At 49.0% G+C, this 26,536-nt stretch overlaps 1 protein-coding gene across 1 annotated transcript in view; it reads right to left on the bottom strand.

Moving 5' to 3' along the window:
- Positions 1 to 25,600, bottom strand: part of tmem8b (transmembrane protein 8B) — a 292,912-nt gene extending 267,312 nt beyond the window's left edge. The window contains exon 1 of the mRNA XM_085969962.1: positions 25,339 to 25,600. Coding sequence (XP_085826088.1) covers positions 25,339 to 25,423 — 85 coding nt within the window. The 5' untranslated portion in view covers positions 25,424 to 25,600. The remainder of the gene's footprint in view (positions 1 to 25,338) is intronic.
- Positions 25,601 to 26,536: the final 936 nt, after the last annotated feature.

The raw sequence follows: 26,536 nt of genomic DNA, 5'->3' as shown, positions 1-26,536 counted from the left end.
TAGCTTGCATTGTCTCTCCTCATTCTTCCTACCAAAATGTATCACCTCACACTTCTCTGCATTGGATTTCATCTCCCGCAGTGTGGAAAACACATCAGTTCCCGGTTTCCTTTTTGAGATCACGTTACCTATCTCAGAAGCTTTGGTTTTCCTTCTTAAAATGATTTTGAAATTTGTTGGAAGAAAGAGACTTTCCAAGTTCAAAAATGGCTCTCAAGAAGTGAATATAGTGAAAGATGTTAAATACAGCACTGAAACACCTTACAGTTTCTGTCATTAATCTATCTATTATCCACCTATTTACCATCTCGTTTCTTGATCTGTTTATCTATTAGTTAGCTAGCCATAGAACCATAAAAGTTTGCAACACAGGAGGCCATTCAGCCCCTCATGTCTGTGTCAACTCTTTGTTAGAGCAACGCTTCACATCATTAAAGTACTTTGGAAATGTAGTCACCAGTGTAATTTTTTAAATATTCATTCTCGGGATGTGGGCGTTGCTGGCAAGGCCAGCATTTATTGCCCATCCCCACATACAACTGAGAAGCTGGTGGAGGGCTGCCTTCTTGAACCGCTGCTGGCGGTTTGATACAACTAAGCGACTTGCTAGGCCACTTCAGAGGGCAGTTAAGAGTCAACCACCTTGGGTGTGGGTCCAGACCGGGTAAGGATGTCAGGTTTCCTTTCCCTAAAGGACGTTAGTGAACCAGTTGGGTTTTCAGCGACAATCCATCAGCTTCATGGTCACTTTTACCGGCACCGGTGTTTCGTTAGGGAAACAGCTGGTGTGGATTTAGCAGGAGAATAAACCCTGTCAGAGTGCAGGAACTTTCATCCCCACAGTCTGAGCTGGATTTAAACACAGGTCCCAGAGGTGAAACATAGAAGATAGGAGCAGGGGTAGGCCATTCGGCCCCTCAAGCCTGCTCCGCCATTCAATGAGATCATGGCTGATCATCCAAACTCAGTACCCTGTCCCTACTTTCTCCCCATATCCCTTGATCCCTTTAGCCTTAAGAAATATATCCAACTCCTTCTTGAATATATTTAATGAATTGGCCTCTACTGCCTTCTGTGGCAGAGAATTCCACAGGTTCACCACTCTCTGGGTGAAGAAATTCCTCCTCATCTCTGTCCTAAATGGCCTACCCCTTATCCTTATTGTGACAGGATATTGTGCACTAACCCCACCCGCCCCCCTTACACTAACAAGCACGGCTTTCAGCTGCGGAGAAGCCAGCCATTCGTTCAGAGGTCCCGACCAGCAGGGGATGCTGGGACATGGCCCTAATTAGCAGGCAGGCAGGCCAGCTTGGGTCTGTAACTCCAGCCCACGAGGATGGACTGGATGGCTCTGTAAATGACACGGCAACTATCAAATCACGCTCACTGTTAGAAGACGTTGGGGTAGATATTTGGGCCTTGTTGCATCCAATTTCCGGGCTAAAAACAGGGGTAAAAATGACCAATTTCGCGGGGCTGTGCCCAAGGATGCCTGAAATATTAGGCAACCTGGGCGGCCACCTTAAACATGCCTTAGGCCCGCTCCGGCGGGAAATGTCCAAGTGCTTCCTGCCCATATTAGGGGCTGAGTAGACCACTTGGCCTCCCCACCTCCCCAGATCCAAAGCTATAAAATCCCCCGTCAAGGTACGACTGTGGAATTTGCCGCACATTCGAGCGGCCAAATTTAAGATCAAAACTGTCGCCCATGAAATGGAGAGCAGGCTGGCAACAAAACAGAGAGTAGGGGTTAAAGGTAATTACTCCGAAAGGCAAATGTTGGGAAGTGGTGTTAGGAAAGGAAAGGAAAGACTTAAATTTATATAGCGCCTTTCACGACCACCGGACGTCTCAAAGCGCTTTACAGCCAATGAAGTACTTTTGGAGTGTAGTCACTGTTGTAATGTGGGGAATGTGTGGGAAGCGCTGGGGCCACTGATGTTCACCATTTACATCAATGATTTGGACTCGGGAATCGGAAGTACAATTTAAAAATTTTAAGATGACGTCAAATTGGAGGGTGTAGTTAATACAGAGGACCGCGACAAAATACAGGAAGATATTAATAAACTTGCAGAATGGGAGTGTAATTGGCAAATGAACTTCAATATAGAGAAGTGTGAGGTGGTACATTTTGGTAGGAAGAATAAGGAGGCCACACACTCCTTGGAAAATAAGAGTCTAAATGGGGTAGGAGCAGAGGGGCCTGGGGGTACAGATACACAAATCACTAAATGTAGCAACACAGGTTAATAAGGCCATAAAAAAACGCAAATAAAGCACTGGGGATCATTTCTAGAGGGATAGAATTGAAAAGTAGAGAAGTTATGTTAAACTTGCATCGAACCTTGGTTAGACCACACTTAGTGTATTGTGTGCCGTTCTGGTCTCCAGAATATAGAGGCACTGGAGAGGGTGCAAAATAGGTTTACTAGAATAATACCAGAACTGAGAGTTTATACTTATCAGGAAAGATTGAACAGGCTGTTCAGGGGGAGGTGGAATGTCAATTTAAATATTGTAATGAGGCTGGCAGCCTCTTTTTTCACCTCCATTTTGTTTTTAACTGCCTGTGGACGGGTTTCACACAATTCATGAAACCCAGCAATTAAACCGAGGCGGGGACTGCTGCATCCAGGAGGTAAGTGGCTTTGCACCTACCTCCTGGATCCAGGGTCCCGGCCAGACCCACACGCTGTGATCGGAGGCCCCACCACGAGACCTCTGATCAGCTCCCCAGGCCTCCCCCCACCCCACCTCACCGATGCTGCTGATGCCGACCACAATCCTCCGGTGGCCGGCCCAGATTCTCTCTCCCACCCAATTCACAATTCACAATTCAAATCGCTTTATTGGCATGATAAGTTACATCTTATGTTGCCAAAGCATCAAAATACATTTATGGTTTAGCACATAAACGCAGTTCTATTCATACAGTGTATAAACAGGTATATCCCTGAGTGTATAAATATACATTCGCATTGTTTATATATATTCTTTTCTTAGTTTACTGGTTGTCCCTCTGTTCATGGCAAGCTGTAACATAGTGTGCCGCCAGTGTTATACAGCTTCTCTCCTCTCCCAGTAGGTATGGGAGTTTTTGGTTGTCATTCAGATTTCTGAAATCAGGGCATATTTGTGAGAATTTTTGGTAGAAATTCTCCCTGATGCCCTGATATTTTCCGCAGGCTGTGAGGAAGTGCATCTCTGTCTCCACTACTCCCTGACTGCAGTGAGAGCATATCCTGTTCTTCTCTTGGTAGCCTGGTCTGCCTGTGTCTGCCTTTTTCGATCGCTAGGCTATGTTCGCTAAGTCTGTACCTTGTCAAGGTTCTTCTCAGTTTGTTATCCTTTACCATGGTCAGGTAATCAGCTATGTTGTATTGTCTGTTTAGGGCCAAGTAGCAATTGAGTTTGCTTTGGGTTTTTGTTGTTTCTGCCCAATATGTCAGATATTTTTCCTTTTGCTTAGTGACGATTGTGTTGGGTCGAATTCTTTGTGTTACCCTGTCACTGTCCTGGTGCTGGTTATTGTTAGTATTATTAGTAGTTACTTCACTGAGTCCCAGGACTAGTTGACTGAGGGTATTCTTCTTTATGGTCAGTTCTTGGCATTTCAGGGCGTCGTAGTGATAGCATTGGGGATTGCTCATTTGTAGGTGATTCCAAAATTTGGTGGCTCTTTTTTGGATAGTGATTATTAATGGATATTGGCCTAGTTCCGCCCTGCATGCATTGTTTACTGTTTTCCTTTGAGTCCGGAGGATACTTTTACAGAATTCTGCATGTAGGATCTCAATTGGGTGTTTGTCCCATTTTGCAAATTCTTGTTGAGTTAGCGGTCCCCATACCTCACTGCCATAGAGTGCAATTGGTTCAATTACTGATTTGAAAATTTTGAGCCAAATGCTAATTGGGATTTCTATTTGGATTGATTTTTTGATGGCATAGAAAGCCCTTCTTGCTTTCTCTTTCAGTTCATTCACAGCCAGTTTGAAGTTTCCCGTAGAACTGATTTTTAAGCCCAAGTATGTGTAGTTAGTGGTTTGTTCAATTTTGGTTGTTCCTACTGTGAAATTTATTTTGGGTCCCTGATGTTTGGATCTTTGCTGGAACACAAGGACTTTGGTTTTTTGGGGATTTATTGTCAGGGCCCAAGTCTGGCAGTACGACTCCAGCAGGTCCAGGTTTTGCTGTAGCCCCTCTTTAGTAGGTGACAGCAGAACCAGGTCGTCTGCATAGAGGAGGAATTTAACCTTGGATTCATATAGGGTGAGGCCGGGTGCTGTAGATTGTTCAAGTAGCTTTGCCAATCCATTTATGTAAATATTAAAGAGTGTCGGTGAGATTGGCGAGCCCTGCGTCACCCCCCGCCCCTGTGGGAAGTATTTTGTTTGTTTGTCTCCAATGTTAACTGCACATTTGTTGTTTGTATACATTGATTTAATTACATCATATGTTTTCCCTCCTACCCCGCTTTCGATAAGTTTCAGGAATAAACCGTCATGCCAGATGGAGTCGAAAGCCTTCTGGAAATCTACAAAGCATGCGTAGATTTTGCTTTTGTTATGGTGAACGTGTTTGTCAATTAGGGTCTGTAGGGTGAAGATATGGTCGGATGTTCTATAGTTTGGCAGGAATCCAATTTGGCTTTTACTCAAGACATTGTGCTCCTCAAGGAAGTTTATAAGTCTTTTGTTTATGATGCTACAGAATACCTTCCCCAGGTTACTGTTTACACAGATGCCTCGATAGTTGTTTGGGTCGATTTTGTCCCCACTTTTGTATATGGGCGTTATGAGTCCTTTGTTCCAGATATCAGGGAAATAACCGACACTCCGAACCAAGTTGAAGAGTTTTAGGATAGCCAGTTTCATTTTGTTGTCTGTGTGTTTAATCATCTCGTTTAGTATGCCGTCTGTCCCGCAGGCTTTTCCTGGTCGCAGGTCCTTGAGTTTTTCAAGAAGTTCTTTTTCTGTTATTATGGCGTCCAGCGGGTTTTGGTTATCTTTTATGGCCATTTCTAGCTTTTCCAGTTTTTTGCATATTTGGTGTTGCTCTGGTCTTAGTGTGTTTTTCTGGTATAATTTTTCAAAGTGGTTTACCCATGTGTCCCCATTTTGAATGGCCAAATCGTCGTGTTGTTTTTTGTGTAGTGTTTTCAAGTTTTCCCAGAAACAATTGGAATCAATGGATTCCTCCATGGAGCTGAGTGTATTCTTAATATATTGCTCTTTTTTGGTTCTGAGTGTGTTTCTGTATTGTGTTAGTGTCTGACAATAAGTAAGGCGTAGTTCCTCGTTTTCTGGATGTCTGTGTTTTTGGTTTGATATTTTTCTAAGTTTTTTCCTCATGTTATGGCAATCTCGGTCAAACCATTTTTCATAGTTTTTTGTTTTGGGTTTGTTCTTGCGAGCTTTCAAGTTTGCATTTGTTGCCAAATTATCAAAAATATTGTTTAGTTTACTAACTGCCCGGTTTACGCCTTCTTTATTGTGAGTGTATATGTTATCCAGAAAGGTGTCTAAGAGAGCTTGAGTTGATGCATTGCTAATTGTTTTCTGGTATTTTTCCGTGTCGTTTTTGGCCCATCTGTACGATTTTTTGGTGTTGTACAGTTTACTGGGTTGTGTTTCTATGTTGTTTGTTTCTGTCTTTTTGAGGAACATAGTAATTTGATTGTGATCTGACAGTGTTGTTTGTGGTTTGACTGTGAATGCTCTGAAAGAGGATGGGTCTAAGTCTGTAATCATATAGTCTACTGTGCTGCAGCCAAGAGGTGAGCAATAGGTCGATCTTCCTAGGAGGTCTCCTATGAACCTACCATTGACAATGTACAGACCCAGGTTTCGACAGAGCTGTAGTAGCTGTTTTCCGTTGGTATTTGACTGCTTGTCGCAGTTATGCCTGTATGGAAGGGAAGGGATGTCAAAGTGGTTATTCCTGAAAACGTAATTGTTTCCCTGATTATTGGTGAAGTCTGGTTCTTCGCCCGTTCTTGAATTGAGGTCCCCACAGATCAACACGTTCCCCTGGGCCTGGTATTGGATAATTTCCCCCTCCATGTTGGAGAAGGTGTCCTCTTTGTAGTACGGGGAATCGATTGGAGGGATATAAAGTGCGCAAATGTAAACATCTTGGGTGTTTGAGATCATTTCCCCCTCAAGTTTGAGCCACATATGGTTTTCGCCCTTTTTTATAAATTTGATGTAATTCTTAAGTTCTGTTTTAAACCAGATCAGTATGCCTCCGGAGTCTCTGCCTTGGGTTACACTTGGTAATTTATTGGAGGGGACCACCAGCTCAGTGTACCCTTGGGGACAGCCAGTGTGTCCTTTTCCTTTATACCAAGTTTCCTGTAAAATGATAATATCTAGGTCTTTAGTTTCATCTATGAACTCTGGGGTCCTACTTTTCACTTCTCGCAGTGAAGAGCGTAGACCTTGGATATTCCAGGTCGAAATATATAAGGATTTCATGTTAAGTTTGATCTTTTACTATGATAGGTTAAAGAGTGGTACGTGTTTGTCGTGTCTAAGTGTGGGGAAAAAAAAGATCACATCAGTTGTCTATAAAAGTTAATACAATTTGGTTACAGTTCTTTCTATTAATTAGTCCTTGATCCATAAGGCGGAAGTAGATGCTGCTGCACATCTGCTTATTGTCTCTTAATGGATTGTTTCTGTCTGAGGTATTGCGTACGTCCTGTGCATCTCTCCCTCTGTCTGTCTGGGAGCGGTCCTATTCCCCTGTGGGACAGGAGTGGTGCAGGTCTGATATTGTTGTTTTGCATGGGGATCCTCTCTGGTCTCGGTTGGTGTGTTGGTGGTCCTTGTAGTGTTCCTGATATGTACCCCGCTGATCTCTGGTGGTCGGGGGCGGGTCCTCTTGGAGTCTGGGTATGGACCCGGTTAAAAGCGACGTCCTTCAGGGCTTTAGCAAAGATCGATATTCTTTGCCTTTGGATGTGGACGTGGTCGTAAAGACATTCCTCATCGAGGGTGGGGTGTTGGGCCAGGTGTACGTTGTGGTTTGATTCGCAGTCTCTTGCTATGCTGGCATTTATCTCATGAATTGTGTTGTTGTTGAAGTCTGTTCTCGGCAATATTGTGGAAACAGTGATTCTAGTGTTTGGAAATGTACTGCTTGCTTTCCTAATCATTGCTCTGAGCGATGTTGCTACTTCTTTCTGTTGGGTCTTTAGGTCATTTGTGCCCGTGTGTATTATTATGTGTTGGGGGGAGCCTAATCTGGCTTTGGTCAGCCATCCCATGGCTCTGTTTGTTGTTGGGCACCAGATCTTTTCTACTTTACTTCTAGGGAATAGCTTTTTCTCCCATAGAAATTTCCCATTTGAGTCTATGAGTATTACGACGTCAGCCTTGTTTGTGTTTACTGTCTGGTGGCTTTCGCTTGGACTCATACTGTGTGTGCTGGGCTGGGGTGTCTGGTGTGTGCGTACCTCTTGTGAGCGGCCCGCTTGTGGTTCCACGGTGGTGGGGGAAGATTGCGAATCAGTATGCTGGTCGGTCTGTGTGGCACCCCTTGTATTGTGTGTCTGTTGCTTTTGTTCCATGTGGGAGTGCAGCCGTTCCGCCCACCCCCGATCACCAGCCGACAACCCCCACCTCCGACAGCCAAATCCCGATCCCTGGCCGCCCCCCTGATCCCCAACCGACTCCTCACCCAGTCCCCGACTGAGCCCCGCAATTCCTGACACCACCCCCTCCACCCCAACCCCATCCTTCCCCCGGACTGAACCCTCGCTCCCTCTCTGCAGCTGCAAGCCTACCCGCCCGCAGCCAGCCAGCCTCTCAATCTGGTTTGCTGTAGGCGAGAAACCGAGACCCCACATGCAAATCAGGCCCTGTCGTTAAAGTCGGCAGGGCCTGTGTGAAATCCGGTCTCCCGGGTTTCCCGCCCACCTCGGGAAGCCCCAGCCCCCAACTCGCCTCCCTGCAGGCAGAAAATTCCACCCGCTGTTTCCACTTGTGGGCGAGACCAGAACTAAGAGCCATCAATATAAGATAGTCCTTAATAAATCCAATAGGGAATTCAGGAGAAACTTCTTTACCCAAAGAGTGGTGAGAATGTGGAACTCACTACCACAGGGAGTGGGTGAGGCGAATAGTATTGATGCACTTAAGGGGAAGCTCGATAAGTACATGAGGGAGAAAAGAATAGAAGGATATGTTGATAGGGTGAGATGAATAGGGGTGAGAGGAGGCTCGTGTTGATAGAGTTAGATGAAGAGGGGTGGGAGGAGGCTCGTGTTGATAGGGTGAGATGAACAGGTGCGGGAGGAGGCTCGTGTTGATAGGGTGAGATGAAGAGGGGTGGGAGGAGGCTCGTGTTGATAGAGGGTTAGATGAAGAGGGGTGGGAGGAGGCTCGTGTTGATAGAGGGTGAGATGAAGAGGGGTGGCAGGAGGCTCGTGTTGATAGAGGGTTAGATGAAGAGAGGTGGGAGGAGGCTCGTGTTGATAGAGTTAGATGAAGATGGGTGGGAGGAGGCTCGTGTTGATAGGGTGAGATGAACAGGTGCGGGAGGAGGCTCGTGTTGATAGGGTGAGATGAAGAGGGGTGGGAGGAGGCTTGTGTTGATAGAGGGTGAGAAGAAGAGGGGTGGGAGGAGGCTCGTGTTGATAGGGGGTTAGATGAAGAGGGTGGGAGGAGGCTCGTGTTGATAGAGGGTTAGATGAAGAGGGGTGGGAGGAGGCTCGTGTTGATAGAGTTAGATGAAGAGGGTGTGAGGAGGCTCGTGTTGACAGAGGGTGAGTTGAAGAGGAGTGGGAGGAGGCTCGTGTTGATAGGGGGTTAGATGAAGAGTGGTGGGAGGATGCTCGTGTTGATAGAGGGTTAGATGAAGCGGGGTGGGAGGAGGCTCGTGTTGATAGAGTTAGATGAAGAGTGGTGGGAGGAGGCTCGTGTTGATAGAGGGTTAGATGAAGGGGGGTGGGAGGAGCCTCGAGTTGATAGAGCGTGAGATGAAGAGGGGCGGGAGGAGGCTCATGTTGATAGAGGGTGAGATGAAGAGGGGTGGGAGGAGGCTCGTGTTGATAGAGTTAGATGAAGAGGGTGGGAGGATTCTTGTTTTGATAGGGTTAGATGAAGAGCTGTGGGAGGAGGCTCATGTTGATAGAGGGTTAGATGAAGAGGGTGGTAGGAGGCTCGTGTTGATAGAGTTAGATGAAGAGGGGTTGGAGGAGGCTCGTGTTGATAGAGTTAGATGAAGAGGGGTGGGAGGAGGCTCGTGTTGATAGTTAGATGAAGAGGGGTGGGAGGATGCTCGTGTTGATAGAGGGTTAGATGAAGAGGGGCGGGAGAAGGCTCGTGTTGATAGAGGTTTAGATGAAGAGGGGTGGGAGGAGGCTCGTGTTGATAGAGGGAGAGATGAAGAGGAGTGGGAGGAGGCTCGTGTTGATAGGGGGTTAGATGAAGAGGGGCGGGAGGAGGCTCCTGTTGATAGAGGGAGAGATGAAGAGGGGTGGGAGGAGGCTCGTGTTGACAGAGGGTGAGATGAAGAGGAGTGGGAGGAGGCTCGTGTTGATAGAGGGTTAGATGAACAGGGTGGGAGGAGGCTTGAGTTGATAGAGGGTTAGATGAAGAGGGTGGGAGGAGGCTCGTTTTGATAGAGTTAGATGAAGAGGGGTGGGAGGAGGCTCGTGTTTATAGACAGTTAGATAAAGAGGGGTGAGAGGAGGCTTGCATTGATAGAGTTAGATGAAGAGGGGTGGGAGGAGGCTCGTGTTGGTAGAGGGTTAAATGAAGAGGGTTGGGAGGGGGCTCGTGTTGATCGAGGTTTAAATGAAGAGGTTTGGGAGGAGGCATGTGTTGATAGAGGGTTCGATGCAGAGGGGCGGGAGGAGGCTCGAGTTGATAGAGGGTGAGATGAAGAGGGGTGGGAGGAGGCTCGTGTTGATAGATGAAGAGGGGTGGGAGGAGGCTCGTGTTGATAGAGGGTTAGATGAAGAGGGTGGGAGGAGGCTCGTGTTGATAGAGGGTTAGATGAAGAGGGGCGGGAGGAGGCTCGTGTTGATAGAGGGTTAGGTGAAGAGGGGTGGGAGGAGGCTCGTGTTGATGAGGTTAGATGAAGAGGGGTGGGAGGAGGCTCGAGTCGATAGAGGGTGAGATGAAGAGGGGTGGGAGGAGGCTCGTGTTGATAGGGTTAGATGAAGAGGGGCGGGAAGAGGCTCGTGTTGATAGAGGGTGAGATGAAGAGGGGTGGGAGGAGACTCGTGTTGATAGAGTTAGATGAAGAGGATGGGAGGAGGCTTGTGTTTGTAGGGTTAGATGAAGAGCGGTGGGAGGAGGCACGTGTTGATAGAGGGTTAGATGAAGAGGGTGGGTGGAGGCTTGTGTTGATAGGGTTAGATGAAGAGCGGTGGGAGGAGGCTCGTGTTGATAGAGGTTAGATGAAGACGGGTGGGAGGAGGCTCGTGTTGATAGAGGGTGAGATGAAGAGGGGTGGGAGGAGGCTTGAGTTGATAGTTAGATGAAGAGGGGTGGGAGGAGGCTCGTTTTGATAGAGTTAGATGAAGAGGGGTGGGAGGAGGCTCGTGTTGACAGAGTTAGATGAAGATGGGTGGGAGGAGGCTCGTGTTGATAGAGGGTTAGATGAAGCGGGGTGGGAGGAGGCTCGAGTTGATAGTTAGATGAAGAGGGTTGGGAGGAGGCTTGCGTTGATAGAGTTAGATGAAGAGTGGTGGGAGGAGGCTCGAGGTGATAGTTAGATGAAGAGGGTGGGAAGAGGCTCGTGTTGATAGTTAGATGAAGAGGGGTGGGAGGAGGCTCGTGCTGATCGAGTTAGATGAAGAGGGGCAGGAGGAGGCTCGTGTTGATAGAGTTAGATGAAGAGGGGCGGGAGGAGGCTCGTGTTGATAGAGGGTTAGGTGAAGAGGGGTGGGAGGAGGCTCGTTTTGATAGAGGGCTAGGTGAAGAGGGGTGGGAGGAGGCTCGTGTTGATAGAGGGTTAGGTGAAGAAGGGTGGGAGGAGGCTCGTGTTGATGAGGTTAGATGAAGAGGGGTGGGAGGAGTCTCGAGTCGATAGAGGGTGAGATGAAGAGGGGTGGGAGGAGGCTCGTGTTCATAGAGGGTTAGATGAAGAGGGTTGGGAGGAGGCCCGTGTTGATAGAGGGTTAGATGAAGAGGGGCGGGAGGAGGCTCGTGTTGATAGAGGGTGAGATGAAGAGGGGTGGGAGGAGACTCGTGTTGATAGAGTTAGATGAAGAGGATGGGAGGAGGCTTGTGTTTGTAGGGTTAGATGAAGAGCGGTGGGAGGAGGCACGTGTTGATAGAGGGTTAGATGAAGAGGGTGGGTGGAGGCTTGTGTTGATAGCGGTTAGATGAAGAGGGGTGGGAGGAGGCTCGTGTTGATAGAGGTTAGATGAAGAGGGGTGGGAGGAGGCTCGTGTTGATAGAGGGTTAGATGAAGAGGGGTGGGAGGAGGCTCGTGTTGATAGCGGTTAGATGAAAAGGGGTGGGAGGCGGCTCGTGTTGATAGAGGTTAGATGAAGAGGGGTGGGAGGAGGCTCGTGTTGATAGAGGGTTAGATGAAGAGGGGTGGGAGGAGGCTCGTGTTGATAGAGGTTAGATGAAGAGGGGTGGGAGGAGGCTCGTGTTGATAGAGGGTTAGATGAAAAGGGGTGGGAGGAGGCTCGTGTTGATAGAGTTAGATGAAGAGGGTGGGAGGAGGCTTGTGTTGATAGGGTTAGATGAAGAAGGTGGGAGGAGGCTTGTGTTGATAGGGTTAGATGAAGAAGGTGGGAGGAGGCTCGTGTTCATAGAGGGTTAGATGAAGAGGGTTGGGAGGAGGCCCGTGTTGATAGAGGGTTAGATGAAGAGGGGCGGGAGGAGGCTCGTGTTGATAGAGTTAGATGAAGATGGTGGGAGGAGGCTTGTGTTGATAGGGTTAGATGAAGAAGGTGGGAGGAGGCTCGTGTTGATAGAGGGTTAGATGAAGAAAGTGGGAGGAGGCTCGTGTTGATAGAGGGTGAGATGAAGAGGGGTGGGAGGAGGCTCGTGTTGATAGTGTTAGATGAAGAGGGGTGGGAGGAGGCTCGTGTTGATAGAGTTAGATGAAGAGGGGCGGGAGGAGGCTCGTGTTGATAGTTAGATGAAGAGGGGTGGGAGGAGGCTCGTGTTGATAGTTAGATGAAGAGGGGTGGGAGGAGGCTCGTGTTGATAGAGTGAGATGAAGGGGGCTGGGAGGAGGCTTGAGTTGATAGAGGGTGAGATGAAGAGGGGCGGGAGGAGACTCGTGTTGATAGAGGGTTAGATGAAGAGGGGTGGGAGGAGGCTCGTGTTGATAGTTAGATGAAGAGGGGTGGGAGGAGGCTCGTGTTGATAGTTAGATGAAGCGGGGTGGGAGGAGGCTCGTGTTGATAGTTAGATGAAGAGGGGTGGGAGGAGGCTCGTGTTGATAGAGTGAGATGAAGGGGGCTGGGAGGAGGCTTGAGTTGATAGAGGGTGAGATGAAGAGGGGCGGGAGGAGACTCGTGTTGATAGAGGGTTAGATGAAGAGGGGTGGGAGGAGGCTCGTGTTGATAGTTAGATGAAGAGGGGTGGGAGGAGGCTCGTGTTGATAGAGTGAGATGAAGGGGGCTGGGAGGAGGCTCGTGTTGATAGAGTGAGATGAAGGGGGCTGGGAGGAGGCTCGTGTTGATAGAGGGTGAGATGAAGAGGGGCGGGAGGAGACTCGTGTTGATAGAGGGTTAGATGAAGAGGGGTGGGAGGAGGCTCGTGTTGATAGAGGGTGAGATGAAGAGGGGTGGGAGGAGGCTCGTGTTGATAGTGTTAGATGAAGAGGGGTGGGATGAGGCTCGTGTTGATAGAGTTAGATGAAGAGGGGTGGGAGGAGGCTCGAGTTGATAGTTAGATGTAGAGGGGTGGGAGGAGGCTCGTGTGGAGCATAAACACCGGCACGGACCAGTTGGGCCGAACGGCCTGTTTCTGTAATTTGTAAAGTACATTCTAAAACCGAAAGGCTCTGTCTTTCTTTCTTTCTTTTAAGACACGTCCCCGGTGGACAATGTTCGGGTTCGTGTGGAACGGTGCTACACAGCATCAGCCTGGCATCGCTTCCCAAAACTACGCCCATGTGCCGGGCAAATCCAGCCAGAGACCAGAGGTGGGCGGATCAGGGAGCCACTCAGACCTCCCAACCTCGCCCACAAACCCTGACGGGATGGATTGCCCCTTCCCCCAGCTGGAGCGCACTCCACGCCACCAACCGGCAGAGTGCAGCCGCCGGCTAATACCGACCGCAGGCCCAGTCTATGTTGAGGATCGGCACCCGTCAGTACAAAGCCAGCGGGTTGCGGGGGCCGAGGGGGGAAATCGGGCCCCCACCCCCCTCCCTGGGGTCACCTGCCAGAAGGTTAGTTCTGGGCGAAGGGGCTGGAGAGATTGTCTGTTCTCGTGCAGGGGGCAGACCTGGTGCGGCGGGAGTCCAGGTGTCAGTCCCGTTCCTCCCGACCACCAACATCACAAATATAAACATGCTTCTCCTGGGCCGCCCGCTCATATTGGTCAGGGCCTGTGCAGCGCAAACTCCGCCCAGTAATGTCCTAAAATAGCGGCCGCGGGGCTTATATATACATCACGAGTCCCTGATTTGCGTAATAAAATGGTCCACCGCCTACACAGGCAGGTGCTCCGATAGCCCAGCGGTGAGGCCCCAGGGACGATAGCATTGGATGCCCCGTCAGCAGGAACGGGACGCTGTGTCGAAACCCCACCATTTTGCCGAGTGCTATGGCACCGCCTCTAAACCTCACGCTGAATATTCCCGGGGAGGGATTCTGCAAGAACCAGATGTGAGGTAAGGAGAAGATGGTCATAGAATGAATGATAGGAAGGTCAATGGGTCAACCATCAACAATGACCCACACATTGAGAATATATGGACGTGCCCTGGGAGTGTTGGAAGGGACAGTGCAGAGGGAGCTTTAATATGTCTCTAACCCGTGCTGTACCTGCCCTGGGAGCTTTTGATGGGGCAGTGTACAGGGAGCTTTACTCTGTATCTAACAGGTGTTGTACCTGCCCTGGGAGTGTTTGATGGGACAGTGTAGAGGGAGCTTTATTCTGTATCTAACCTGTGCTGTAGCTGCCCTGGGAGTGTTTGATGGGACAGTGCAGAGGGAGATTTACTCTGCAATCTAACCAAGGCTGGCCCTGCCCTGGGAGTGCTTGATGGGACAGTGTAGAGGGAGCTTTACTCTGTATCTAACACGTGCTGTACCTGCCCTGGGAGTGTTTCACAGGGACAGTGTAGAGGGAGCTTTACTCTGTATCTAACCCATGCTGTACCTGCCCTGGGAGTGTTTGATGGGACAGTGTAGCGGGAGCTTTACTCTGTATCTAAACCCTGCTGTACCTGCCCAGGGAGTGGTTGATGGAGATAGTGTGGAGGGAGTTTTACTCTGTATCTATCCCATGCTGTACTTGCCCTGGCAGTATTTGATGGGACAGTGTGGAGGGAGCTTTACACTGCATCTAACCTGTGCTGTACCTGCGCTGTGTGTGTTTGACGGGGACAGTGTAGAGGGAGCTTTACTCTGTATCGAACCCCGTGCTGTACCTGTCCTGGCAGTGGTTGATGGGACAGTGTAGAAGGAGCTTTACTCTGGATCTAACCCGTGCTGTACCTGCCCTGGGAGTGTTTGATCGGACAGTGTAGAGGGAGATTTACTCTGTATCTGACCCGTGCTGCATCTGCACTGGGATTTTGGATGGTACAGCGTAGAGAGAGCTTTACTCTGCAGCTAAATCGTGCTGTACCTGGCCTGGGAGTGTTTGATGGCACAGTGTAGAGGGAGCTTTACTCTGTATCTAACCCGTGCTGTACCTGCCCTGGGAGTGTTTGATGCAAACAGTGTAGAGGGAGCTTTGCTCTGTGTCTAACCCGTGCTGTACCTGCCCTGGGACCATTTGATTGGACAGTGTAGAGGGAGCTTTACTCTGTATCTAACCCGTGCTGTACCTGTCCGAGCAGTGATGGCTGGGACTGTGTAGAGGGAGCTTTACTCTGTATCTAACCCGAGCTGTACGTGCCATGGGAGTGTTTGATGGGACAGTGCAGAGGGAAATTTAATATGTATCTAACCCGTGCTGTACCTGCCCTGGAAGCTTTTGATGGGACAGTGTAGAGGGAGCTTTACTCTGTATCTAACACGTGCTGTACCTGCCCTGGGAGTTTTTGATGGGACAGTGTAGAGGGAGCTTTACTCTGTATCTAACCCATGCTGTAGCTGCCCTGGGAGTGTTTGATGGGACAGTGCAGAGGGAGCTTTACTCTGTATCTAAGCTGTGCTGTACCTGCCCTAGGAGTGTTTGATGGGGCAATGTAGAGGGAGCTTTACTCTGTATCTAACCCGTGCTGTACCAGCCCTGGGAATGTTTGATGGGACAGTGTAGAGAGAGCTTTACTCTGTATCTAACCCGTGCTGTACCTGTCCTAGCAGTGATGGATGGGACAGTGTAGAGGGAGCTTTACTCTGTATCTAACCCGTGCCGTACCTGCCCTGGGAGTGTTTGATGGGACAGTGTAGAGGGAGCTTTACTCTGTATCGAACCTGTGTTGTACCTGCCCTGGGAGTGTTTGATGGGACTGTGTAGAGGGAGCTTTACCCTGTATCTAACCCCTGCTGTACCTGCCCTGGGAGTGTTTGATAGGACGATGTAGAGGGAGCTTTACTCTGTATCTGACCCATGCTGTACTTGCCCTGGCAATATTTGATGGGACAGTGTAGAGGGAGCTTTACTCTGCATCTAACCCGTGCTGTACCTGCGCTGTGTGTGTTTGACGGGGACAGTGTAGAAGGAGCTTTACTCTGTATCTGACCCGTGCTGTACCTGCCCTGGGAGTGTTTGATGGGACAGTGTAGAGGGAGCTTTACTCTGTATCTAACCCATGCTGTACCTGCCCTGGGAGTTTTTGATGGGACAGTGTAGAGGGAGCTTTACTCTGTGTCTAACCCGTGCCGTACCGACCCTGGGAGTATTTGATGGGACAGTGCAGAGGGAGCTTTACTCTGTATCTAACCCGTGCTGTACCTGCCCTGGGAGTGTTTGATGGGACAGTGTAGAGGGAGCTTTACTCTGTATCTAACCCATGCTTTAGCTGCCCTGGGAGTGTTTGATGGGACAGTGCAGAGGGAGCTTTACTCTGTATCTAAGCCGTGCTGTACCTGTCCTAGCAGTGATGGCTGGGACTGTGCAGAGGGAGCTTTACTCTGTATCTAACCCGTGCTGTACCTGCCCTGGGAGTGTTTGATGGGACAGTGCAGAGGGAGCTTTACTCTGTGTCTAACCCGTGCTGTACCTACCCTGGGAGTATTTGATGGGACAGTGTCGAGGGAGCTTTACTCTGTATCTAACCCGTGCTGTACCTGCCCTAGGAGTGTTTGATGGGGCAATGTAGAGGGAGATTTACTCTGTATCTAACCCGTGCTGTACCTGTCGTAGCAGTGATGGCTGGGACTGTGTAGAGGGAGCTTTACTCTGTATCTAACACGTGCTGTACCTGCGCTGGGAGTTTTTGATGGGACAGTGTAGAGGGAGCTTTATTCTGTATCTAACCCATGCTGTACCTGCCCTCGGAGTGTTATGATGGGGCAATGTAGAGGGAGATTTACTCTGTATCTAACCCGTGCTGTACCAGCCCTGGGAATGTTTGATGGGACAGTGTAGAGGGAGCTTTACTCTGTATCTAACCCATGCTGCAGCTGCCCTGGGAGTGTTTGATGGGACAGTGCAGAGGGAGCTTTACTCGGTATCTAAGCCGTGCTGTACCTGCCCTAGGAGTGTTATGATGGGGCAATGTAGAGGGAGCTTTACTCTGTATCTAACCCGTGCTGTACCTGCCCTAGGAGTGTTTGATGGGGCAATGTAGAGGGAGATTTAACATGTATCTAACACGTGCTGTACCTGCGCTGGGAGTTTTTGATGGGACAGTGTAGAGGGAGCTTTATTCTGTATCTAACCCATGCTGTAGCTGCCCTGGGAGTGTTTGATGGGACAGTGCAGAGGGAGCTTTACTCTGTATCTAAGCCGTGCTGTACCTGCCCTAGGAGTGTTATGATGGGGCAATGTAGAGGGAGATTTACTCTGTATCTAACCCGTGCTGTACCAGCCCTGGGAATGTTTGATGGGACAGTGTAGAGGGAGCTTTACTCTGTATCTAACCCATGCTGTAGCTGCCCTGGGCGTGTTTGATGGGACAGTGCAGAGGGAGCTTTACTCTGTATCTAAGCCGTGCTGTACCTGCCCTAGGAGTGTTATGATGGGGCAATGTAGAGGGAGATTTACTCTGTATCTAACCCGTGCTGTACCAGCCCTGGGAATGTTTGATGGGACAGTGTAGAGAGAGCTTTACTTTGTATGTAACCCGTGCTGTACCTGTCCTAGCAGTGATGGATGGGACTGCGTAGAGGGAGCTTTACTCTGTATCTAACCCATGCCGTACCTGCCCTGGGAGTGTTTGATGGGACAGTGTAGAGGGAGTTTTACTCTGTATCTAACCTGTGTTGTACCTGCCCTGGGAGTGTTTGATGGGACTGTGTAGAGGGAGCTTTACTCTGTGTCTAACCCGTGCTGTACCTACCCTGGGAGTATTTGATGGGACAGTGTAGAGGGAGCTTTACTCTGTATCTAACCCGTGCTGTACCTGCCCTAGGAGTGTTTGATGGGGCAATGTAGAGGGAGATTTACTCTGTATCTAACCCGTGCTGTACCTGTCGTAGCAGTGATGGCTGGGACTGTGTAGAGGGAGCTTTACTCTGTATCTAACCCGTGCTGTACCTGCCCTGGGAGTGTTTGATGGGACAGTGCAGAGGGAGATTTAATATGTATCTAACACGTGCTGTACCTGCGCTGGGAGTTTTTGATGGGACAGTGTAGAGGGAGCTTTATTCTGTATCTAACCCATGCTGTAGCTGCCCTGGGAGTGTTTGATGGGACAGTGCAGAGGGAGCTTTACTCTGTATCTAAGCCGTGCTGTACCTGCCCTAGGAGTGTTATGATGGGGCAATGTAGAGGGAGATTTACTCTGTATCTAACCCGTGGTGTACCAGCCCTGGGAATGTTTGATGGGACAGTGTAGAGAGAGCTTTACTTTGTATGTAACCCGTGCTGTACCTGTCGTAGCAGTGATGGATGGGACTGTGTAGAGGGAGCTTTACTCTGTATCTAACCCATGCCGTACCTGCCCTGGGAGTGTTTGATGGGACACTGTAGAGGGAGCTTTACTCTGTATCTAACCTGTGTTGTACCTGCCCTGGGAGTGTTTGATGGGACTGTGTCGAGGGAGCTTTACTCTGTATCTAACCCGTGCTGTACCTGCCCTGGGAGTGTTTGATGGGACGATGTAGAGGGAGCTTTACTCTGTATCTAACCCGTGCTGTACCTGCCCTGGGAGTGTTTGATGGGACAGTGTAGAGGGAGCTTTACTCTGTATCTAACCCGTGCTGTACCTGCCCTGGTAGTGTTTGATGGGACAGTGTAGCGAGAGCTTTACTCTGTACCTAACCCGTGTTGTACCTGCCCTGTGAGTGTTTGATGGGACAGTGTAGAGGGAGCTTTACTCTGTATCTGACCCATGCTGTACCTGCCCTGGGTGTGTTTGATGGGACTGTGTAGAGGGAGCTTTACTCTGTATCGAACCCCGTGCTCTAACTATCCTGGCAGTGGTTGATGGGACAGTGTAGAAGGAGCTTTACTCTGTATCTAACCCGTGCTGTACCTGCCCTGGGTGTGTTTGATGGGACAGTGTAGAGGGAGATTTACTCTGTATCTGACCCGTGCTGCACCTGCTCTGGGAGTTTTGGATGGTACAGCGTAGAGAGAGCTTTTCTCTGTAGCTAAATCATGCTGTACCTGCCCTGGGAGTGTTTGATGCAGACAGTGTAGAGGGAGCTTTACTCTGTGTCTAACCCATGCTGTACCTACCCTGGGAATATTTGATGGGACAGTGTAGAGGGAGCTTTATTCTGTATCTAACCCGTGCTGTACCTGCCCTGGGAGTGCTTGATGGGACAGTGTAGAGGGAGCTTTACTCTGTATCTAACCCGTGCTCTACCTGGCCTGGGAGTGTTTGATGGGACAGTGTAGAGGGATCTCTACTCTGTATCAAACCCGTGCTTTACCTGTCCTGTCAGTGTTTGACGGGACAGTGTAGAAGGAGCTTTACTCTCTATCTAACCCCTGCTGTACCTGCCCTGGGAGTGTTTGATGTAGACAGTGTAGATGGAGCTTTACTCCATATCTAACCCATGCTGTACTTGCCCTGGCAGTGTTTGATGGGACAGTATAGAGGGAGCTTTGCTCTGTATCTAGCCCGTGCTGTACCTGCCCTGGGACTGTTTGATGGAGACAGTGTAGAGGGAGCTTTACTCTCTATCTAACCCCTGCTGTACCTGCCCTGGGAGTGTTTGATGTAGACAGTGTAGAGGGAGCTTTACTCTGTATCTAACCCCTGCTGTACCTGACCTGGGTGTGTTTGATGGAGACAGTGTAGAGGGAGCTTTACTCTGTATTTAACCCATGCTGTACTTGCCCTACGAGTGCTTTATGTGACAGTGTAGAGGGAGCTTTACTCTGTATCTAACCCGTGTTGTACCTGCCCTGGGAGTGTTTGATGGGACAGTGTAGAGGGAGCTTTGCTCTGTATCTAACCCATGCTGTACCTGCCCTTGGAGTGTTTGATGGGACAGTGTAGAGGGAGCTTTACTCTGTATCTAACCCATGCTGCACCTGCCCTGGGAGTGTTTGATGGGACAATGTAGAGGGAGCTTTACTCTGTATCTAACCCATGCTGTACCTGCCCTGGGAGTGTTTGATGGGACAGTGTAGAGGGAGCTTTACTCTTTATCTAACCCATGCTGTACCTGCCCTGGGAGTGTTTAGTGGGACAGTGTAGAGGGAGCTTTACTCTTTATCTAACCCGTGCTGTACCTGCCCTGGGAGTGTTTGAAGTGACAGTGTAGTGACACACAATGCACCACCTACAAATCACAATGGTCACACTCAGAAATCTCAATGGCCCATTCATAAATCAGAGAGCCCCATTGAGAATGTATTTAGAAGCTGGTGTGATTCATTGACAAATCTCAATCCTGCACTCTCAGTCGGTGGGAAGCCGTGGCCCAGATTTGAATATCCTCTATTCCCACATGCCAGAATTCAGTCCTTTAATATTAATTTCTTCACAGTTCACCTGCGACCGTGCCACGGGAAGATAGAAAGCTCACACCTCTGCTAATCTATCATGCCAAGTAGGGTTTGCAAAGAAAATTACTTTTGCAGATTTCATTTTCATTTTCCCAGCTCTTCAGGCAGCGGATTGTAAGTCATGTGATGGAAACCTACTGTTCAGTGAGTGCCTAGGCACAAACATTGGGACCGAAATTCCTTAACACCCCCAAACCGGACAGAAGTAAATTAGTCCTTGGGCCGCAACAGAATAAATCAGGCAAGCTGCGGATGCCTAGAAGTAGGACCAAGTAGTCTGAACCCCCTTTATTGAGGTCCGCACAAGTCCCACCCTCACTAACACCCCACCAGTGCAGCCCTACACAGAGAGGGCCAGAATGACCATAGGCAGAGAATGGAATCCACCAGCCAGTTGTACAAGAACAATCAATCCAACAACCTGCCCAGAACAGGTGGAGTAGCCCATGAATACTTGTGCCTGAGGACCTCCCTCACACCCGGCCAAACCCCGACACTTGTAACACGAGCTGTATAAAACCACCTACACTGACATACCAACCAGAACTTTCAAAAAGTATGTTTCTACTACCAGCAACAACAAATTGCATTTATATAGTGCCTTTAATGTCCCAAGGCGTTTCACAGGAGCATTATCAAACAAAGCTGCACCAAAGCTGCATTCACCCAGCAACAATACCCCAGTAGAGTACACTCAGGCATCCATTACTTTTCTAACCCTTGTCTCAGACGCCTGACTTCACACAGTTACATTGGCAACATGGTTTCCAAACAGGCAGCAGACCAGTGCTGGAATAATCAGATGGAGATGAAGATAGAGAGAGAGACACACAGAAAGAGCAAGTCAGAAAGAGAAAGACTGGCAGATGCAAACAGAGAGAGAAAGGGAAAGATATAGAGAGACTGGCAGATACAAGCACAGAAACAGAGATAGGGAAAGAGATAGAGAGACCAGCAGAGCCAGAGAGAGAGGAAAAGAGATAGAGAGACCAGCAGACCCAGAGAGAGGGAAAGAGATAGAGAGACCAGCAGACCCAGAGAGAGGGAAAGAGATAGAGAGACCAGCAGACCCAGAGAGAGGGAAAGAGATAGAGAGACCTGCAGAGCCACAGAGAGAGGGAAAGAGATAGAGAGACCAGCAGACCCAGAGAGAAAGGGGAAGAGATAAAGAGACCAGCAGACCCAGAGAGAGGGAAAGAGATAGAGAGACCAGCAGACCCAGAGAGAGAGGGAAAGAGATAGAGAGAACGGCAGACCCAGAGAGAGAGGGAAAGAGATAGAGAGACCAGCAGACCGAGAGAGAGGGAAAGAGATAGAGAGACCAGCAGACCGAGAGAGAGGGAAAGAGATAGAGAGACCAGCAGACCCAGAGAGAGAGGGAAAGAGATAGAGAGACCAGCAGACCCAGAGAGAGGGAAAGAGATAGAGAGACCAGCAGACCCAGAGAGAGGGAAAGAGGTAGAGAGACCAGCAGACCCAGAGAGAGAGGGAAAGAGATAGAGAGACCAGCAGACCCAGAGAGAGGGAAAGAGATAGAGAGACCAGCAGACCCAGAGAAAGGGAAAGAGATAGAGAGAATGGCAGATACAAGCACAGAAACAGACAGAGAGAGAGGGCAAGAGATAGAGAGACAGGCAAACGCTGCACAGAAACAGAGAGAGAGAAAGACGTGCAAAGGAAAACAAGAGAAGGAGACGGATAGACAAAATATCAAAAGAGGAAGAGAAGGCAGCTGTTGAGAGAAATTACCAAATAGAACAGATTAATTATTAAGGACAACAAACCTGCCCCTTTTTGAAAGCAAAAGTAAAGGCAGAGAAAGGTGGATACAGAAACAGAAAATAAATCATTGCTTTGCAAAGTATTATCTAAGTTATCTCATTTGAATTCTTCAAGACATAAATTTTGAAGGAAGGGAATAACAGAGAAATTGTGTCATGAGAGAGAATTAGAATAAGAGATTGGTTCAAACACTGAGATAGACCAAATTGAGAGATCAGCAAAAAGCAAAGACAGAGGACACATGAAATCTCCATATAGTAAAAGCACAAAGGACAAGGAGCACAATAGACATAATGGAGAGAATATCAGGAGCAAAGAGTTATCTGACAGGTGAATATTCCGACAGAGAGAGAAGGAACTGGCTATAAATTGAGAACATGATTGGCAATATAAAGAAAGCAGAGACAGAGATCAAATATACAAAGTCTGGTGTGAAACGACTATTCCTGCCTCAGCTACACTGCTACAGGAACATGAATACCTACACTCTGCAAGGGCGGCTGTGACAAAGGCTGAGGAATATTATAAGGAGAAGCTATTAAACCTTTTTGGTTTGTTCACTGAATATGAATGGGGGATAAAGAAAGAGAGAATTGTACATCTCATGAAACCAGTAGCACCGTTGGGAGGCGAACACTTCTGGCTCTGGGACCTCTGATTATTCCTCGCACACAATCCAGCATGTTCCCCCTCAACAGCCATACCATCAGTACAGACATGCAACAGACAGCAGGAAGGCAGCCTATGAAAGATGGAGGGCAGCAAGCATAGGCACACTGACAGAGAAAGAACAGCTGGACAAATGGAAACGGGGATGAACAAGGAGAGCAGGCAGTGAGAGAAATCACAGCAAGAAGACTGGCTGAATTAACTCAAATTTAAAGAGAAAAATAGGAAATAGAGAGAAATAGGGATAGAGATGGAGATAGAGAGAAAGAGATATAGAGATAGATATAGAGACAGATAGAGCCAGTGATACAGACAGAGATATAGACAGATATATAAAGGTAGAGATATAGATAGAGATCGAGACAGACCGAGAGATATAGGAACAGAGATAGACAGAGACAGAGATGTAGACAGAGATAGAGAGATATAGAGACAGAGAGACTCTGGCAAAGAGAAATAGAGAGAGTGACAGAAATAGAGGCAGAAAGAGAGAACCCAACCAACTGTACAATTTACAAGGAAAGTGCAAAATAAAGGATGAACTAGACAGAGAGAAAGCAGATGAATTTAGAAAGAGATGACAGACCAATAGATAGAGACAAAGAGATAGATACAAAGACATGGAGGGTTAGAGAGACAGACAAATAGATAGTGAGAGAAGCAGAGACACACAAACAGAAAATGAGAGACAAATGCATGAATAGACAGACAAACGAAGGCAGAGAATCAGGCAGATGGATTCAGTGACAGAATCCTGTAAAATGACAGCGATTGTAAAATTTGCCAAATATATCCTCAAAATGCTGGGTTTGGCAGTATTTTCAGTACAAATTCACAAGGCTGATGCATTGTCAGGAACCTGCGGCAAGGAAGGGAGGGAGAAACCTACAGGGGCATCAGCAACTCAAGTAAAAGCTCATAAATTCAGCTAATTAAATAGACTTGTAAATATAACCGGTATCACTGAGACTCGACTGGCAGTGAGACACAGCAGCATTGGCCATGAAGGGAACATCCCAAATATATAGCGACCAATAGTCATCAGAGGAAGGTGTCAACACACTAAAGTCCAACACAGGGGATAACATCAGCATTTCTTACTCATAAACTCAAGGGATTACAGAACTAAAGTGAGAGAATTAACCAGGATCTTGGCATTGGAGAGGGTGGGTGTGAGACAGTAGAGAGTGCGAGTGTGAGAGAGTGTGGGAGAGGAGAGAGTGAATGTGAGAGTGGGAGAGGAGAGAGAGTGAGAATGGGAGAGGAGATAAAGTGAGTGTAGGAGAGGTGAGAGAGTGTGGGAGAGGAGACAGAGTGTGTGGGAGAGGAAAAAGAATGTGGGAGAGTGGAGAGAGAATGTGTGAGAGAGGAGAGTGAGAGTGGAAGAGGAGAGAGAGTGGGAGAGGAGAGAGTGTGGGAGTTGAGAATGTAGGAGAGATGAGTCTGGGAGAGGAGATGGGGAGTGTAAGAAAGGAGAGTGTGGCAGAGGAGAGAGTGTGGGGGTGGAGAGAGAGTGGGAGAGGAGAGAGAGTGTGGGAGAGGAGCGAGAGTGTGGGAGAGGAGAGAGTGAGTGTGGGAGAGGAGAGAGAGTGTAGGAGAGGAGCGAGAGTGTGGGAGAGTAGAGTGTGGAAAATGAGGGAGCGTGTGGGAGGGGAGAGCTAGAACGTAGGAGAGAAGAGAGAATGTGGGAGAGAGAGTGAGTGTGGGAGAGGAGAGAGTGAGTGTGGGAGAGGAGAGAGAGTGTAGGAGAGGAGCGAGAGTGTGGGAGAGTAGAGTGGAAAATGAGAGAGAGTGTGGGAGGGGAGAGCGAGCATGTAGGAGAGAAGAGAGAATGTGGGAGAGAGAGTGTGGGAGAGAAGAGAGGGTGTAGGAGAGGAGAGAGAGTGAGTGTGGGAGAGGAGAGAGAGTGTAGGAGAGGAGAGAGTGAGTGTGGGAGAGGAGAGAGAGTGTAGGAGAGAAGAGAGAGTGTGGGAGAGGAGAACGTGTAGGAGAGGAGAGAGAGTGAGTGTGGGAGAGGAGAGAGAGTGTAGGAGAGGAGAGAGAGTGTGGGAGAGGAGAGAGAGTGTAGGAGAGGAGAGAGTGAGTGTGGGAGAGGAGAACGTGTAGGAGAGGAGAGAGAGTGAGTGTGGGAGAGGAGAGTGTAGGAGAGGAGAGAGGGTGAGTGTGGGAGAGCAGAAAGTGTAGGAGAGGAGAGAGTGAGTGTGGGAGAGCAGAGAGAGTGTAGGAGAGGAGAGAGAGTGAGTGTGGGAGAGGAGAGAGGGAGAATGTAAGAAAGGATAGATGATGGAGTGTTGGACAAAGGGATGGATGGAAAAACGAAGGAAGGAGAGAGTCCGCATAAAAAGGAACACACACTTTAATAAAGTATTCCTCGCACAGCCAAGAGATGAAATGAATCAGACCTTTAGAATCCTGAGCAGAAAGTGTTAGAGAAATGAGGTGGAGGGGATAGCAGGGCGAGCTCGCTGCACCAGCAGCGGGGAGTTTCAGCACCCAGCGCCGGCGGACAGCTCCCTGCGAGCGGCAGGGAGTTTCAGCACCCAGCGCCGGAGGACAGCTCCGTGCGTGCCGCGGGGAGTTTCAGCACCGGACAGCTCCCTGCGTGCGGCGGCGGTGGGGAGGGGAAGAGGCGGACAGAGCCCGGGGTACTCACCGCTGAGAGGGTGCAGGCAGCAGGCGAGGAGAAGCAGCATCGGCCGCGGGTGTAGCGCGGGAGAGCCCCGGGTCCCGGGCGACATCTCTCAGGAGCAGCAGATGCAGCAGTGGCGCAGTCCGGTGGAGGAGGACGCGATCGGTAAACTGGTTATATGTAGACACACAGAAACAAATCAAAGGCGATGAGAGCAGCCGCCCCCCTTGCAGAGCTCCTCTGCTACTCCTCTCCCATTCTGCAGCGGTCCTCCCAGCCCTGCCACTCTCCACAATGACATGCTCAACACGCCAGGACTTTGCAAGCGCTGCGCTGTCTAAGGGAGGCTGTCCGCCAACACACGCATGCATTGGTACGGGCCACACGTCAGTCAGGAGAAAGGGGCGGGAGCTTGACTGAGTGGACACGTCTTCCACCAAGTTAACACTTTGATGCTGGGTTGCATTGTGCCCGCCCGGGGCGGCACTCTCGCCTCTGGGTCAGAAGGCTGTGGGTTTCAAGTCCCCACTCCAGAGACTTGAGCACAAAATCTAGGGAGCGCTGCACTGTCGGAGGTGCCGTCCTTTAGATGAGATGTTAAACCTGGACCTGTCTGCACTCTCAGGTGGACCTAAGAGATCCCAGGGCACTATTTCGAAGAACATAGGAACAGGAGGAGGCCATTTAACCCTCAAGCCTGTTCCTCCATTCAGTGCGATCATGGCTGGTCGGTGACTTAACTCCGTATAAGAAGAGCAAGAGAATTCTCCCCGGTGTCCTGGGCCAATATTTATCCCTCCACCAACATCACTAAAAAAATAGATGATCCGGTCATCATCATATTGCTGTTTGTGGGATCCTGCTGTGCAGAAACAGACTGCAGCAATTCCTATGTTACAACAGTGACTACACTCCAATGGCTATAAAGCTCTTTGGGATGTCCTGAGGGTGCTATATAAATGCAAGTCTTTCTTCTTTACTATTCGACGGGATTACTTGCCCATTTTCCAACAGTGTACTCAGAGTGTTCAGGTTTCTCAGCCCCCTTTTGTGTGTGAAAGGCGGGGTGCAATAAATTGGTAAGAACAGGCATGTAGATTGGATTGTTTGGCTCAGTATTAAAGGAAAGAAAAAACTTGTATTTATACAGCACCTTTCACAAACTCAGGACATCCCAAAATGCTTCATAGCCAATGAAGTACTTTTGAAGCGTAGGTACTGT

The sequence above is a fragment of the Somniosus microcephalus genome, chromosome 1 (assembly GCF_052327205.1).
Source record: "Somniosus microcephalus isolate GS21.2 chromosome 1, FLI_Smic_1.0, whole genome shotgun sequence".
Classification (NCBI taxonomy): Eukaryota; Metazoa; Chordata; class Chondrichthyes; order Squaliformes; family Somniosidae; genus Somniosus; species Somniosus microcephalus.
Note: the sequence above shows the minus strand (reverse complement) of the source record. Positions and strands in the feature narration are given on the sequence as shown.